The 15,675-nt window shown below is 42.4% G+C and overlaps 1 protein-coding gene, 1 long non-coding RNA gene and 1 other non-coding gene across 6 annotated transcripts; 1 reads left to right on the top strand and 2 right to left on the bottom strand.

Annotated features, from left to right (window-relative positions):
- Positions 1-703: 703 nt before the first annotated feature.
- On the top strand, positions 704-7,837 carry zbtb24 (zinc finger and BTB domain containing 24). 3 transcript variants are annotated; one of them, XM_023987021.1, is made up of 9 exons: positions 704-768; positions 1,385-1,729; positions 3,462-4,161; positions 4,361-4,528; positions 4,720-4,887; positions 4,965-5,046; positions 5,325-5,589; positions 5,761-6,018; positions 6,369-7,837. In XM_023987021.1, the coding sequence occupies exons 2-9, from the start codon at positions 1,433-1,435 to the stop codon at positions 6,846-6,848; spliced, it is 2,418 nt and encodes an 805-aa protein (XP_023842789.1). In that variant the 5' UTR covers positions 704-768; positions 1,385-1,432; the 3' UTR covers positions 6,849-7,837. The 3 variants fall into 3 exon arrangements, with proteins under 3 accessions (XP_023842789.1, XP_023842790.1, XP_023842788.1); XM_023987022.1 differs by lacking the exon at positions 704-768 and adding an exon at positions 775-1,241 and having other exon boundaries at positions 4,720-4,803; XM_023987020.1 differs by lacking the exon at positions 704-768 and adding an exon at positions 775-1,241.
- Positions 7,838-8,226: 389 nt separating this feature from the next.
- Positions 8,227-11,088, bottom strand: LOC139027644 (uncharacterized). 2 transcript variants are annotated; one of them, XR_011479766.1, is made up of 3 exons: positions 10,893-11,088; positions 10,451-10,800; positions 8,227-8,628 (listed from the first exon to the last, which is right to left on the bottom strand). It is a non-coding gene; the product is annotated as an uncharacterized lncRNA (long non-coding RNA). The 2 variants fall into 2 exon arrangements; XR_011479765.1 differs by having other exon boundaries at positions 10,711-10,800.
- Positions 11,089-11,562: 474 nt separating this feature from the next.
- On the bottom strand, positions 11,563-11,645 carry trnal-uaa (transfer RNA leucine (anticodon UAA)). The gene has a single exon. It is a non-coding gene; the product is annotated as a tRNA-Leu (tRNA).
- Positions 11,646-15,675: the final 4,030 nt, after the last annotated feature.

The raw sequence follows: 15,675 nt of genomic DNA, 5'->3' as shown, positions 1-15,675 counted from the left end.
GACTCAATTAAGTGCACAACATTCAAATATTAATTTTAAAAGATGTTAATGTACAGATAAAACACTTATTTGCCCATAGTCTTATGATCCATAAGATAGGTCAACAATTTGTTGACGTTATCTGCAGGCTGTGCGAGGTTATCAACTCATTTATTACTCTGTATAATGAACACCCGAATCATTGCATAGAATTCCTGCTTTATACGCCTCTGGTGGAACGCTCTGACAGTGCAGGGGGAAAGTCCTGAAAAGAAACCAGGGATCCTATTTTTAAACAATTTTATTTTCGTTTTGAAACATTTATTTTGTTGAGCCAAAAAAATCTGTTAAATAACCATATGTGCTCCAAAGCGCCCCGTAGAATAACTACCATAGTTATGACAGAAAAGGCTAGGATACTGACCAATGATTTATATGTATATCATTGATACTGGAAGAATGTCCCACAAATTGTTCCAGTTGACCTTTGTCAGACAACAGGCATGACTAGAGTTTGGAGATCGATAAAGATTCCCCTCAACAACATTTATAGTAATCATGTGAAAGATTCGACCACACGGAGGTATAATACTAACTATTTCACTCCCATAAACAAACATTTCCTTGCTCCTTGGCATAGATATAACAACCCAGTGGATAGATCAATGCGGTGAAAAATTATACCAACCAAAGTTTATAAAGATCGTGGATTCAAACTGCGAGAACATGAAAAACCCGTGAACAACCTCCACGTCTCGCGATAATCTGAACAACTGCGAAGAAGAGACGGTAAGGTCCTGAAAGCTTGATATCTTTTTTTTTTAGGCATTGCGGTGTTTGCAGCAATCATAGAAACGCTGAGAAAGTTTCTTAGTCTCTTTATTGAACATTGTTGTTTTGTTTACATTTTGGGTTTCACTTGAAGTGCATTCATTGTGTATAATGTAAAAGGCTTACATGGCGCCCGCCCGTGTTGTGTCGCTGTTTGAAACGATGCAAAAATGTATGCGCACACTTCCCTGTGACTTTGTGACCAGTGATCGCTAAATTGATCTGTCCTATGGCTCTTCAACAGTTCTTACTAAGGTCACAAACAGCTGTTGATCGACAAATGTATATATATGTGAAATATCGCAAAAGAAAATCGAGAGAAATGTTTTATAGTGAGAGCCTGGAGCACTCATTGTTCTGTAAGCTGCAGTAGCAAAATCTGTGTGAAGTCAAGAGCCCTGAAAAGTTCAGATGAGATGGATGGGCTATAGGTACATTTCAAGCAGTTTCACGATTATGAACTGTGAATTATAATGATCGCGCCACATCTTTGCGCCAATCTCAACATATTCCATACAATTTATTGCACTTTATTTGGCCTATTTCTTTCCAATTATGTTTCACTTTGTTGCAGGTGGTGAGGTTTGAGTAGAATCATACTTCACAATCCATCCTCAAGAATATGTCTGAGAAGACCCTAATCACACCCACCTCCCTCACAGCCATTCATTCAACAACACACAGGGACACCATCCTCTGCAAATTTGACAAGCTGAGAAAACGAGAGCTTCTGTGTGACATCACCCTTATCGTAGAAGATGTGCACTTCAAAGCACATAAGGCCCTGTTGGCTGCCAGCAGTGACTACTTCTCCCTCATGTTCACTGCTGAGGAGCAGATCAGCCAGTCTACCTACAGGCTGGACGGCATGGCGGCGGAGACCTTTGGAGCTGTACTAGAATTCATCTACAGTGCCCAGGTATCTAGGGGTGGAAATGGGGGTAATGGAAACTGGGTTCCGTGGAGTGAAATCCCAGGGGAAAACCAAAATAATTTTTACATTTACATCCAGTGGGAAGAAAAGTATGTGAACCCTTTAGAATTACCTGGATTTCTGCATAAATTGGTCATATAGATTGATCTGATCTTCATCTAAGTCACGACAATAGACAAACACAGTGTGCTTAAACTAATAACACAGAAACATTTATACTTTTTCATGTCTTCATTGAACACACTGTGTAAACATTCACAGTGCAGGTTGGGAAAAGTATGTGAACCCTTGGATTTAATAACAGGTTGATCCTCCTTTGGCAATAGCCTCAACCCAACGTTTTCTGTAGTTGCGGATCAGACCTGCACAACGGTCAGGAGGAATTTTGGACCATTCCTCTTTACAAAACTTTCAGTTCCACAATATTCTTGTGATGTCTGGTGTGAACCGCTCTTTTGAGGTCATGCCACAGCATCTCAATCGGGTTGAGGTCAGGAGGTCAGGGCCACTCCAGAAGGCACATTTTCTTCTGTTCAAGCCATTCTGTTGATTTACTTCTGTCTTTTGGGTTGTTGTCCTGTTGCATCCCCTAACTTCTGTTGAACTTCAATTGGCGAACAGATAGCCTTACATTTTCCTGCAAAATGCCTTGATAATCTTGGGAATTCATTTTTCCGTAGATGATAGCATGCTGTCCAGGCCCTGAGGCAGCAATGCAGCCCCAAACCATGATGCTCCCTCCACCATAGTTTACAGTTGGGATGAGTTTTTGATGTTGGTGTGCTGTGCCTTTTTTCTCCACACGTAGAATATTTTGCCAGTAGCGCTGCGGAACATCCAGGTGCTCTTTTGCGAACTTCAGACATGCAGCAATGTTTGTTTTGGACAGCAGTGGCTTCTTCCATGGTGCCCTCCCATGAACACTATTCTTGTTTAGTGTTTTACGTATTGTAGACTCGTCAACAGAGATGTTAGCATCTTCCAGAGATTTCTGTAAGTCTTTAGCTGACACTCTAGGATTCTTCTTAACCTCATTGAGCATTCTGCACTGTGCTCTTGCAGTCATCTTTGCAGGACAGCCACTCCTAGGGAGAGTAGCAACAGCTGAAATTTCTCAATTTATAGGCAATTTGTCTAACCGTGGACTGACTTTTAGAGCTACTTTTGTAACCCTTTCCAGCTTTATACAAGGCAACAAATCTTAATCTTAGGTCTTCTGAGATCTCTTTTGTTCGAGGCATGGTTCACATCAGGCAATGTTTCTTGTGAATAGAAAACTCAAATTTTGTGAGTGTTTTGTGAGCTCTAACCAAAATCTCCAATTTCGTCTCATTGATTCGACTCCAGGTTAGTTGACTCCTGACTCCAATTAGCTTTTGGAGAAGTAATTAGCCCAGGGGTTCACATACTTTTTCCAACTTACACTGTGAATGTTTAAATTATGTATTCAATATAGACAAGAAAAATACAATAATTTGTGTGTTAGTTTAAGCACACTGAGTTTGTCTATTGTTGTGACTTAGATGAAGATCAGATCAAATTTTATGTCAAATTTATACAGAATTCCAGGTAATTCCAAAGGGTTCACATACTTTTTCTTGCCACTGTAAATGTGCATTCTACATTGAAATCAAGAAGTGTGATCATTTTGACGTGCACTGAAAATTAAAGGATCTTGCATCCAAGAGTGATTTATCTTCCATTTCTATCCCTGCAGGTATCTGTGGAGGAGAGTGTTACCGAGCAGCTACTAGACCTGGCCAGACTCCTAGAGGTTAGTGACCTTGTGAAAGCCCACGCGGACCATAACCTGAACATTACCTATCCAGGTGTAGAGGGGAGGGGCCTTAGTAACATCACCTGTCCTGGTTTCGAGGTGAGACCGGAAGTGAACACAGACAGCGGAGAAGGTAAAGGACTGGGAGAAGGGACATCGGCAGTGATGCAGCCGAAACGGAAAAGGGGTCGTCCCAGGAAGAATGAAGTGGACATGTCTGTGAAGACATTGGAAGAATCCAACAAACAGGAAGTAAGAAGTGATATCATCAATATCCAGGATGCAGCCAATGAAAAGCAGCAGGTTACAGTTGATGATGTCACAGTAGACTGTGTAGACCCTGAAGAATGTCTGGTTGAGTCACATGAAAAACTGGATTCTCCAATAAGAGACTCTGATGATGCAGACTATGATCCTAGATCAGCCCGTACTAGGCGGCAGAGTAAGAGGAAGATCAGACCGCCGGTGAAATTTAAGGGCTACCGGGTGGGGGACCGGGACGACACTACGTCTGAATGCAGAGAACCAGGGAAGAGGGGCAGGAAGAGAAAATACCCCAACACAGAGGCACGGTGTGAAGACTGTGGGAAAGTGTTCAAAAACCACCTGTTCTTAAAGATACACCAACGGACTCATACAGGTGAGGCCTGGGACCTCTACTACTTCCAGGATTGTTTTTATTGGCTAATTTCATTTCATTATAGACAGAATTACTAGAACACATTTATTTCTGACAAGTTCCTCACAGGTGAGGCCTGTGACTATATCCCTCCAATTAGATTAAAGCATATTATTTCATAGGCCTGAGTGATAATAATGTTTTAAAATGTTCCCACCAGGTGAAAAGCCTTTCAAGTGTTTTGCGTGTGGGAAGAGTTTCACACAGAAGCACACCCTCCTGGTTCACCAGCGGATGCACACTGGAGAGAAACCCTTCGTCTGTACCGTCTGCTCTAAAGCCCTGTCCACCAAACACTCACTAGTGGATCACATGAACTTACACACAGGTTGCCTACTTGACTGACTTCTAGCGAGTGATAATGCTTTAGTGTGTTTCTTGGGGTATACAACTTCAATCAAAACGTATATAAAGTGTATCCCTTTTTCAATTCGGCTTTCATATTCGGAATAACTCGAGGTATAAGGTTTGCCTTTAATTAATTGTACTTGGACTCTTATTCTCTCTTTTAAATCCTAGAGGAGAAAACATTCAGCTGTGACAAATGTGAAAAGACGTTCAGCCAGAAGAGACAACTGAAGAGCCATCACAGGGTCCATACGGGTAAATCTTTACCAGAATGTGCACACTGTCAACGTAGGTTCATGGATACAGCGCAACTGAAGAAGCACATGAGAACTCACACAGGTAGAGTGAGACGAGGTTTAACTTCCACAAATTCTAGTGTGTTACTATGTAATAAGTTGTTGCTGATCTTGTGACAGGTGAGAAGCCTTTCACTTGTGAGATCTGTGGAAAGTGTTTTACAGCCAAGAGCACACTACAGACACACATCAGGATTCACAGGTGAGATATGACTCGTACAAGGTTGAGCTATTCCACCATGTCTTGTCATGGAAAGGATTTACGCCAATCCTGAGAGATGGTGGGGGGAAAACTCCCTTACCGTATGTTTATTTTATTTATTTTCACACCAAAAATATGATGCAATTTATGTGAGGATCACAAACTCAAAAGGGGCTTATAACGAATGTGTTCGACCCATGAAGGCTCCACAACAAACATGAATGAAAATGTGATCCAGTCCGTATCCATTTACCAGTGTGAACATGTTTGTATTCCAGAGGAGAGAAGCCGTATGTCTGTAACGTCTGCAACAAGTCATTCTCCGATGCCAGTGCCAGGCGACGTCACGTAGCCTCCCATACCGGAAAGAAGCCATTCACCTGCTCCTTTTGCAACCTGTCCTTCGCTCGCCTGGACAACTTGAAGACCCACACCAAAACGCACAACAAGGAGAGCGTAGTCACCATCACCACCGAGGAGACCCAGTGCGGGGCTGGGGTGGTGGAAGAGGAGGCTGGGGTCACCACAGGGGCAACGGAGGAGGTAGAGTTAGGACATTTTGTTTAGTGCCACGCCAAAATATTACAGTCTAATTGACAATACAAATTACAGATTTCAAAACCACACTATGGTCCACTCTGAGCTTTGTGACACTGTAGGCAGTCATAGTAGGCAACCATCGTGAAGTATGTCATTGATATCATCTATACACAGGTACGCAGCATCCTACAGCTCCAGCAGTACCAGCTACCTGGTCACCCAGAGCAGGAGATACAGCTGGTTGTGACTGGAGATGTTGATAATCTCAACAACCTCAACTTTGTGCCCAGTCACTGTGGGCATGATCAGGGCATCAGCATTATTACTACAACAGAGGGCGGTGTCTCTGAGGCGGCAGACCAGGCCCACTCCAGACTGACCCTCCTCACCCAGCCGTCAGGACACATGCAAAACGTGGCCTTAGTCACACAGGTAAAGTGAGCCAATAATGGTCTTGTCCCAAATGGCACCCTATTCCCTATACTGCACTACTATTGACTAGGGCCCATTGGGAATAGGGTGCCGTTTGGGACACAGACAATATATTGTACAGTCCTTTGCTTTTATGCAGTGTTTATTCTTTAGTTTATATGTATTGTATTTGGACACACCAGCCATCAGTACTCAGGTCTATGTGTGCTGATGTACAGTATGTCTATGTATCTGTATTGTCCTATGCTTGTCCAATGCTGGGTTTCCCCTCTCGGGCTCAATAAAGGGCTAGGGCCTTGTCCTTTTGGTTTTTTGACACGTTAAATCCAATTTATTATTATTCAATTCAGGGCAGCGTGGACCATCACAACCAGCAGATCCAGACTATCAGCGTGCTGCAGGACGGACACATGACCAACGGGGTTGGGGTCGCAGGGCAGCCTGAACAGATGCATGTCATCACTCTATCTAAGGAGGACATGGAGCACCTTCAGGCCCACCACGGGCCGCCCCAGCCCCTGCACATAGCACCCAGGCCTGGCTCCCTCCCTGGCCCTGGCTCTGTACAGCAGCTCCACGTCATGCAGCACCAGCATCAGACCCTCTCTCAGCTGGCTGTGACCCAGGACCAGAGCACCATCCTGGGGCAGATGAGCAGAGAGCAGCAGGGTCAGGCCCAGGCTATCCACATCAACAGCCAGAGCAGCCAGCCCATCTCAATCAGTCAGACCAGTGAACAGATCCCAAGCCACCATATCCAGGGCCAGACCTTCCAGATACAGGCTGGTACTGTCTCCTACCTCTACACCACCAGCCTAGCCCCGCCATAGACTGTATAGGCCCGGCACAACTGACTGAAGGACTGGAGAACCAATCTGCCCTAACAGAACTGACTGAATGGGCGGGAACTGTCTCCTAGCTCTACACCACCAGTCTAGCCCAGCCATAGCCCTGATACATGGCCGTAGACGCCGCAAAGGAGTCAACAGCTGTGTATCAGGACCAGCCCAGCCATAGACTGTATGTGCACAGCAGAACTGACTGAGGAACCAGTCTGGCCCAACACAATTGACTTTGCCTTAGTTCACACTCAGGTTGGACAATGGATGTAAAATGCATTTGTCACGATGGTTGTAAATTGAATTGAGTTATGCAGTAATGCCAGGATATTGAAATGACACAGAGGTAGAGAAAATGTGATTCCAACTAGGTTATTCTGTGTGGCACTGACATCTTCTGGCTGACGTGATGTAAAAGCTCTGAGCCAATAGCTGTTATTTCAGGCTGCAACAAAAGGGCTATTTAGAAGCAGATAAAAGGTATTATTTGCATGTCAAGTCACAATGTAAAAATGTTTTTATATTGTGAGGTGGAACAAATGCATTGTTTATATTATGAAGGTAAAAGACTGGCATTTGTGGTGCTGCAATAGCAAGGCGAGAGTGGGAAGTATTGATGCCAGGGATGTTGTTGGTGTCTGCGTGCTACTGAAGTGCTGTGGCCCTGTGTGCTCTTTCATTAAAAACAAAACTATTCATTTATTTCTGGTACTCTCCTACCTGAGAGGAATGAAGCCTGCGTGATGTTGCGCTGTTAAAACTGCAAACCCACATGCTGTAAGTCCTCTGCTCTATCTAGGGGTTTTAAATGGCTGATGTGGGTAATACTAACACAGAAATAACCATTGTACATGTATTCTCTCCTCTGTACTGCTTTTAAGCCTTTTTATGCCATTGTTTCCCACTTCGGTCTCCTTAAATCTGTAGTTTGAAGCATATAAAACTTTGTTTCACTATATTAAATATCACTCAATACTTTACACGGGTGTCTGTGATGATTCTTCTGTTTGCTTGTCCACTATCTCCCCTGGTAAATTCAGTTTTATATGTATAATTTCACACAACTTTTTTTTAAAGGGTAGTTGACATTTACAGGTAATAGTCTATCCCAAAACGAATGACTGTTTCACATGTACAAAATAACAATACATTATCTTAGCAAAGATTTAAAAAGACAACCTAAAATACTCAAAGTGACTGACTATATATTTTAAAACATTACATTATACTATAAACCTGCTAAATTAATCCCATCCACCATAGAGAAAGAGAATGAAAAAAGTGTTTATGTATTTATTTTAGATGCAGCAATTGTTCACGAAGCAATTATTGGGTGACTTGGTGAAGTAAAGCTGTTTCCCCTCCTTCATCCATGATGCTCATTCAACGTTGCTTTTGGAGAGTCCTGTGAACATCAACTGTCATGAACTTGTCATTCTGAACAGCACCATCTTCCTAATTGACAACCTTGACATATTGGCATAATATGAAATTTGATGGGAAACAGCAGCACCCCCATAACCTCCATAAAGTCTAAAGATATGTTCAAAGATTTGTTTCAGTCAAGCATGTTGCTATGTGTACAATCTGTTATTGACAAAAGGGAATATTAATCAAATATATAGAAAACTTTATTGTTCCATGTACAATAGATTGAGGTGTGTTTATTAGAAAAGTGGTGGTGGATTGCATGTGGATGGTAGTCATGGATAATGATGGATGTTTGTCATCCTGCAGTCGGAACGGCAGCATGACCAGGGGCTCAGGTCCTCTGGGAGATGAGACAAAGAAAAGAGGGGGGCTGTTAGTGGGAGCATGCGTAAGATCACACATTTCACCAGGGCCCATATTCACAAAGCATCCAATGCTGCTTTTTTCGACTAACATCAGTGTTATACTAGTGAAATTGTTTACATAGCTAGGGCTGTGAGGACTTGTGAAGAGCAGAATCAACAGCCTCTGCATAATCAAAACAGTTGCTTCGTGAGAAGATCATATTCACAGTTAGCCAATGTTATGTAAATGCCAGCTGAAAAGTACCAGTGGCCTGGCTTTGGCCCCAAGTGAGAGCAGGTGAGCCGGAGCCATGGCCCAGTGAGACACGGGTGACGGACCGAGTAGACGGAAACATAAGTCTGAGCCTTTTGGGTAAAACACTGAGGTAAATCCTGCAATCAAACAGGCTAAACATCAGTACAGAGACAAAGTGGAGTCGCAATTCAACGGCTCAGACACAAGATAAATGTGGCAGGGTCTACAGACAATCACGGATTACAAAGGGAAAACCAGCCACGTCGTGGACACCGACGTCGTGCTTCTGGACAAGCTAAACACCTTTGCCCCCTTTGAGGATAACACAGTGCCACCGAAGCGGTCCGCTCTTAAGGACTGTGGGCTCTCGTTCTGTGGCCGACTTGAGTAAGACGTTTACGCGTGTTAACCCTTGCAAGGCTGCCGCCCCAGACGGTATCCCTAGCCGCGTCCTTAGAGCATACACAGACCAGCTGGCTGGAGTGTTTACAGACATATTCAATCTCTCCCTATCCTAGTCTGCTGTCCCCACTTGCTTCAAGATGTCCACCTTAGTTCCTGTACCCAAGAAAGCAAAGGTAACTGAACTGAATGACTATCGCCCCGTAGCACTCACTTCTGTCATCATGAAGTGATTTGAGAGGCTAGTTAAGGATCATATCACCTCTCCATCTTACCTGACACTCTAGACCCACTTCAGTTTGCATACCGCTCTAATAGATCCACAGATCTATCTGCCATTTCACTGCACACTGCCCTATCCCATCTGGACAAGAGGAATACCTATGTAAGAATGCTGTTCATTGACTATAGCTCAGCCTTCATCCCCATAGTACCATCCAAGCTCATCATTAAGCTCGAGGCCCTGGGTCTGAACCCAGCACTGTGCAACTGGGTCCTGGACTTCCTGAGGGGCCGCCCCCAGGTGGTGAAGGTAGGAAACAACACCTGCACTACACTGATCCTCAACACAGGGGCTCCTCATGGGTGTATGCTCAGCCCCCTCCTGTACTCCCTGTTCACCCATGACTGCGTGGCCACGCACGCCTCTAACTCAATCATCAAGTTTGCAGACGACACGACAGTAGTAGGCCTGATTACCGACAATGACGAGACGGATAATGACGAGACGGCCTACAGGGAGGAGGTGAGGGCCCTGGAGTGGTGCCAGGAAAATAACCTCTTCCTCAGTGTCAACAAAACAAAGGAGCTGATCGTGGACTTCAGGAGACAACAGAGGGAGCACGCCCCTATTCACATTGACGGGACCGCAGTGGAGAAGGTGAAACGCTTCAAGCTTCTCAGCATACACATCACTGACAATCTGAAATGGTCCACCCACACAGACAGTGTGGTGAAGAAGGTGCAACAGAGCCTCTTCAACCTCAGGAATTTGTCTTGGCCCCTAAGACCCTCACAAACTTTTACAGATATGAGAGCATCCTATCGGGCTGTATCCCCGCCTGGTACGGCAACTACACTGCCCGCAAGTCTACTTTATTGTCCAGAGACTGAACATTCGCGAGTGAAATATACTCGGAAGCGGTGGATGGAGTGCACACCTCCTGAATCGGACTAGAAGTCCACTCCGAATAACTCTTCTCAGCTAGCGGCGTCTTGGAGCAGCCTCTGGGATAAGTTCAATTGCCCTGGGGGGCACGAACAAAGGATCCAATTCGGGAAAGTTGTATTCCTGGTCGTAATGCTGGGGAGTTATCGCCGCTCAGATATCCAAAAGTTCTTTCCAGCTGTATGTAATAACACAAAAAAACGTTCTGGGCTAATAATGTAAGAAATAATACACAAAAAAATATATACATACTGCAAAGTTGCAAAGGAGCTAGCAGCAGGACTGCCATGTCTGTCGGCGCGAGGCTCTTTCCATTGAATACAGGCGGTTGACTTCAACAACCTTCATCAAATATTTTAAAAACGATTACAATAATGATTACAATACTAATTTATCTACAAATATAAAGAAAGGGTAGGCGGGAGCTAGACAACCTGCCATGAGGCTTTGTGGGCAACGACTCCCATTGTTAGGGTCAGTGTATCCATCATCTTTGGTTTTACTATGTTTTACTCAGACCAAAATATGTATGGAGATTAGTGAGAGGCTCGAATTTGGTCAACAAAAAATGTAATTGCTAATTTGATCTAATAGCAGTTTCATAATGTTTAGGTTGTTGCATGTTGACGCACGTGGCATTTCGGCAACTTTGAAAAAACAACTTTATATCTGAGTTGTGCCTGTTGTCATAGAGATAGATAGAGGACTCGATTGATATAACCTTTTTTAGGGACATTGCCATGGAGGGCTTTCACCATTTTTGTTTTGGGAGACTCATTCAGCCTCAATGGCGCTGCCCATGCTGTCACAGATACGACAATAGCACCGATACAAAGAGGAGTTCTCTATCTAATCTCTATGTCCTGTTGTTCGCGTATCTGCCCTCTCATTGGCTAGAATGGTCCCACCTGATCTCCGCCTGCCTTCCATCTTTGAGGACATGTATTTCAATTGTTATTGCGGTCACTTGACAATATAATAGACAGTGGTAGCGCTGTAACTCTTTCAGGTTGTGAATATATTTTCCGCATATCTTTAGTAGTAGTATTAACATTACCAATGACATCAGGAACTCGGAACTATTAACAAAAGATGTGCACTGATTACCAGGAGTGGGGTTCGAACCCACGCGGACATATGTCCATTGGATCTTAAGTCCAACGCCTTAACCACTCGGCCATCCTGGTTGGCGTCAAAAACAGTTCCAATAACAGATCATGGATATCAATATATACTGAAAGGTATATTTTCTTTCACGCTACTCGCAAAAATGTAACATTCCAATGTAAAAACAATCTTAATCAAACGGCATTATATGGCATTATATGTCGTTGCAGCGGGTGTTACTGTAATTATCAAAGCAGATAGCTACTCTGACATTCATTCTATTGTAACGATTTTGCAAGACAACTGTCGATTGACCATAATGACTTCAGCCTGATCAACAAATACAAATCAAACGCTTGACAATGTGTTCTATCAAATGAACACATTCCCTTGATGACGATACGGCATAAATTGGGCAGTCAATTGTACAGTTATTTGAATGATGTGCTTTGTATTGTTTTCCCTTGATGTCTATAGGCAATCATTTCATTGGGGAGAACTTTGTGACCAGTGGTAGAAGACGTACCCAATTGTGATACTTGAGTAAAAGTATAGATATCTTAATTAACACAAAGTAACTCGTGTAAAAGTTAGTCACCCAGTAAAATAATACTTGAGTAAAAGTCTAAAAGTATTTGGTTCTAAATGTATTTAAGTATCAAAAGTAAATGTAATTGCTAAAATATACTTAAAAGTATAAATAATTTGGTATAGGCAAAGCTTGATTGCCCAATGACCGACCGACCATATGCCGCAAACTTCCTGTAGCCTAAGTGATTGACTCACATTCTAAAACATCGGACACACAGTACCTTCTACACTATAGATTGAGGCTCAATTATGTTATACCAACTGACTTGTGGAAGTATGACTATATAGTTTGCACATCCAATCCTTTCAGATCTACACAGCGGGATCATTAGATATCTGTGGGGAAGGAGCAGTGAGTGGTTGATTTAGGATTGGGCGATTGTCAAACAGAGATAGGTACCTCACTTTGCTGGTGGGGTTATGGAACACTGACGTTGAAAGTTAGCCTACATGTCACAGCAATCTGATGAGGATTCTATGAGTCTGTTTTTGACTCATGCTGGACACTAAAAATAGCAATGGTCTCTTGGATATCTGCATGTGATGTGCACGAAATAATGGAAAGATCAAGGTACATTCTTGTTTTCTTAACAATGTCAAATCCTGCTGAGTCATTTTGAGGTTGCCTTCAGTTGCAATATCAGTCAGTGTAGCAATAACTGTTGTCTCCAAGAAAAGAACTCAAATGTATCACAATCATAAGTTTAGAATGACGCCTCATTATCAAGTAATTGTGTACATCAAAAAGGGATGCTCAAATGAAACACAGAGGGCCATTCTACAGCATTTGTATTCATAAAAATCACAATATCCCATCATTAAACATACATGTAAAAAATTGTAAAATCAAACATTCAATACAGCAGAACGTTATAGGAATAGTGGGAGAAGTAAGGATTTGAACTGCACTCAAGTAAACATTCTTGATTGATAATCAAGTATTCTTTTAACTACCAGCCTGGAGCACCAAACAAATGTTTTCTTTTTACAACATTAAAGAAATGGAACACCCCATATCACACTATATTGCATGTTAGCTTCAGCGGTTTATTGACATCAAGATACTGGGTCCTCTCTCCTAACACCAGCTAGGCAAGGGTGTTAATGTACAATAAGAGATAGAAATACTGCATGACATACAAAATGGCACCCTCATTCAAAACTGCATAAATCATTTTAAACAACATACCACTGAGTGTACAAAACATTAGGAACACTTTCTCTTTCCATGATATAGACTGACCAGGTGAATCAGTTGAAAGCTATGCTCCCTTATTGATGTCACCTGTTAAATCCACTTCAATCAGTGTAGATGAAGGGGGAGGAGACCGGTTAAAGAAGGATGTTTAAACTGGAAACATGGATTGTGTCTGTGTGCCATTCAAGTGGTGAATGGGCAAGACAAAATATTTAAGTGCCTTTCAAAGGGGAATGGTAGTAGGTTCAACTTAATATTAAGGTGTTTTAATGTTTTTACACTGGAACACCCATACTGTACATCTGAAAATATTCAGGATCAAGTGCATACTTGTGTAAAACCTGCAAATTGATTACTTCTACTTCTTTAAATACATTGTTCATGGCCATGAAAACACTTTTGAGAGGATCTTGAAATGAGATAAAACAATAACACTGATATTGGTCTCTGTCTGTCTCACTTGTTGCAGCATGGGAAAAAGCAACAGAACAACTTCCTACGGGGTTGTTCTTGTACTTCACGCCAGCTTGATCTGAGCCTGGCCTTGCCCACAAAGTCTGTTGTTGCGACTACGTTGGCCACCATGGCCCTCTGTTCCTCCACCAGCAGAGCCATCTGCAAGAACAGCTCATGGATGTCACATATAGTGGAAGTATTATAATAGTTTACGCATCAATCCTTTCAGATCTACACAGCGGGATCATTAGATATCTGTGGGGAGGAGCAGTGAGTGGTTGATTTAGGATTGGGCGATTGTCGAACAGAGAGATAGGTACCTCACTTGCTGGTGGGGTTATGGAACACAGACGTTGAAAGTTAGCCTACACGTCACAGCAATCTGATGAGGATTCTGAGTCTGTTTTTGACTCATGATGGACACTAGAAATAGCAATGGTCTCTTGGATATCTGCATGTGATGTGTACTATACAATGGAAAAATTGAGGCACATTCTTGTTTTCTTAACAATGTCAAATCCAGTTGAGTCATTTTGAGGTTGCCTTCAGTTGCAATATCAGTCAGTGTAGCAATAACGGTTGTGTCTCAAAGAAAGGAACTCAAATGTATCACTGATAACAGTTGAGAATGATGCATCATGATCAAGTAATTGAGTACATCAAAATGAATGCTCAAATGAAACAAAGGGCACATTCTACAGCATTTGTATTCATAAAATTCCCAATATCCTGTTATGAAACATAATAATATAAAAAATTGTAAATAATCAAACATTCAATAGAGCTGAAAGTTAAAGGAATAGGGGAGAAGGAAACATTTGAACTGCACTCAAGTAAACATTCTTGATTGATAATCAAGTATTCTTTTAACTACCAGCCTGGAGCACCAAACAAATGTTTACTTTTTACAACATTAAAGAAATGGAACACCCCATATCACACTATATTGCATGTTAGCTTCAGCGGTTTGACATCAAGATACTGGGTCCTCTTCCTAACACCAGCTAGGCAAGGGTGTTAATGTACAATAAGAGATAGAAATAGCTGCATGACATACAAAATGACACATTTCATTCAAACATGCTAATCATTTTAAACAAACATACCATCTGAGTGTACAAAACATTAGGAACACCTTCTCTTTCCATGATATAGACTGACCAGGTGAATCAGTTGAAAGCTATGCTCCCTTATTTTCACCTGTTTAAATCCACCAATCAGTGTAGATGGAGGGGAGACCGGTTAAAGAAGGATGTTTAAACCTGGAAACATGGATTGTGTCTGTGTGCCATTCAGATGGTGAATGGGCAAGACAAAATATTTAAGTGCTTTCAAAGGGGATGGTAGTAGGTTCAACTTAATATTAAGGTGTTTCTTAATGTTTTGTACACTGGAACACCCATACTGTACATCTGAAAATATTTCAGGATCAAGTGCATACTTGTGTAAACAACTGCAAATTGATTAATTCTACTTCTTTACATACATTGTCATGGCCATGAAAAAACTTTTGAGAGGATCTTGACATGAGATAAACAACAAAATGTCTTGTCTGTCTCACTTGTTGCAGCATGGGAAACAGCAACAGAACAACTTCCTACAGGGGTTGTTCTTGTACTTCACCGCCAGCTTGATCTGAGCCTGGGCCTTGCCCACAAAGTCTGTTTGTTGCGACTACGTTTGCCACCATGGCCTCTGTTTCCTCCCCAGAGCATCTGCAAGAACAGCTCATGGATGTCCATATAGTGGAAGTATTACTAATATATTTTACGCATCCAATCCTTTCAGATCTACACAGCGGGGATCATTAGATATCTGTGGGGAAGGAGCAGTGAGTGGTTATTTAGGATTTGGGGCGATGTCGA

The sequence above is a fragment of the Salvelinus sp. IW2-2015 genome, linkage group LG4q.2 (genome assembly GCF_002910315.2).
Source record: "Salvelinus sp. IW2-2015 linkage group LG4q.2, ASM291031v2, whole genome shotgun sequence".
NCBI classification, from domain to species: domain Eukaryota; kingdom Metazoa; phylum Chordata; class Actinopteri; order Salmoniformes; family Salmonidae; genus Salvelinus; species Salvelinus sp. IW2-2015.
This window is presented reverse-complemented; position numbering and strand designations above follow the sequence as displayed.

Bases quoted from the DNA above. Each gene is read 5' to 3' on its own strand.
- zbtb24 (XM_023987021.1), top strand. From the start codon at position 1,433: ATGTCTGAGAAGACCCTAATCACACCCACCTCCCTCACAGCCATTCAT. The intron at 1,730-3,461 runs GTATCTAGGGGT...CTATCCCTGCAG, and splicing joins AATTCATCTACAGTGCCCAG to GTATCTGTGGAGGAGAGTGT. The intron at 4,888-4,964 runs GTAGAGTGAGAC...ATCTTGTGACAG, and splicing joins GCACATGAGAACTCACACAG to GTGAGAAGCCTTTCACTTGT.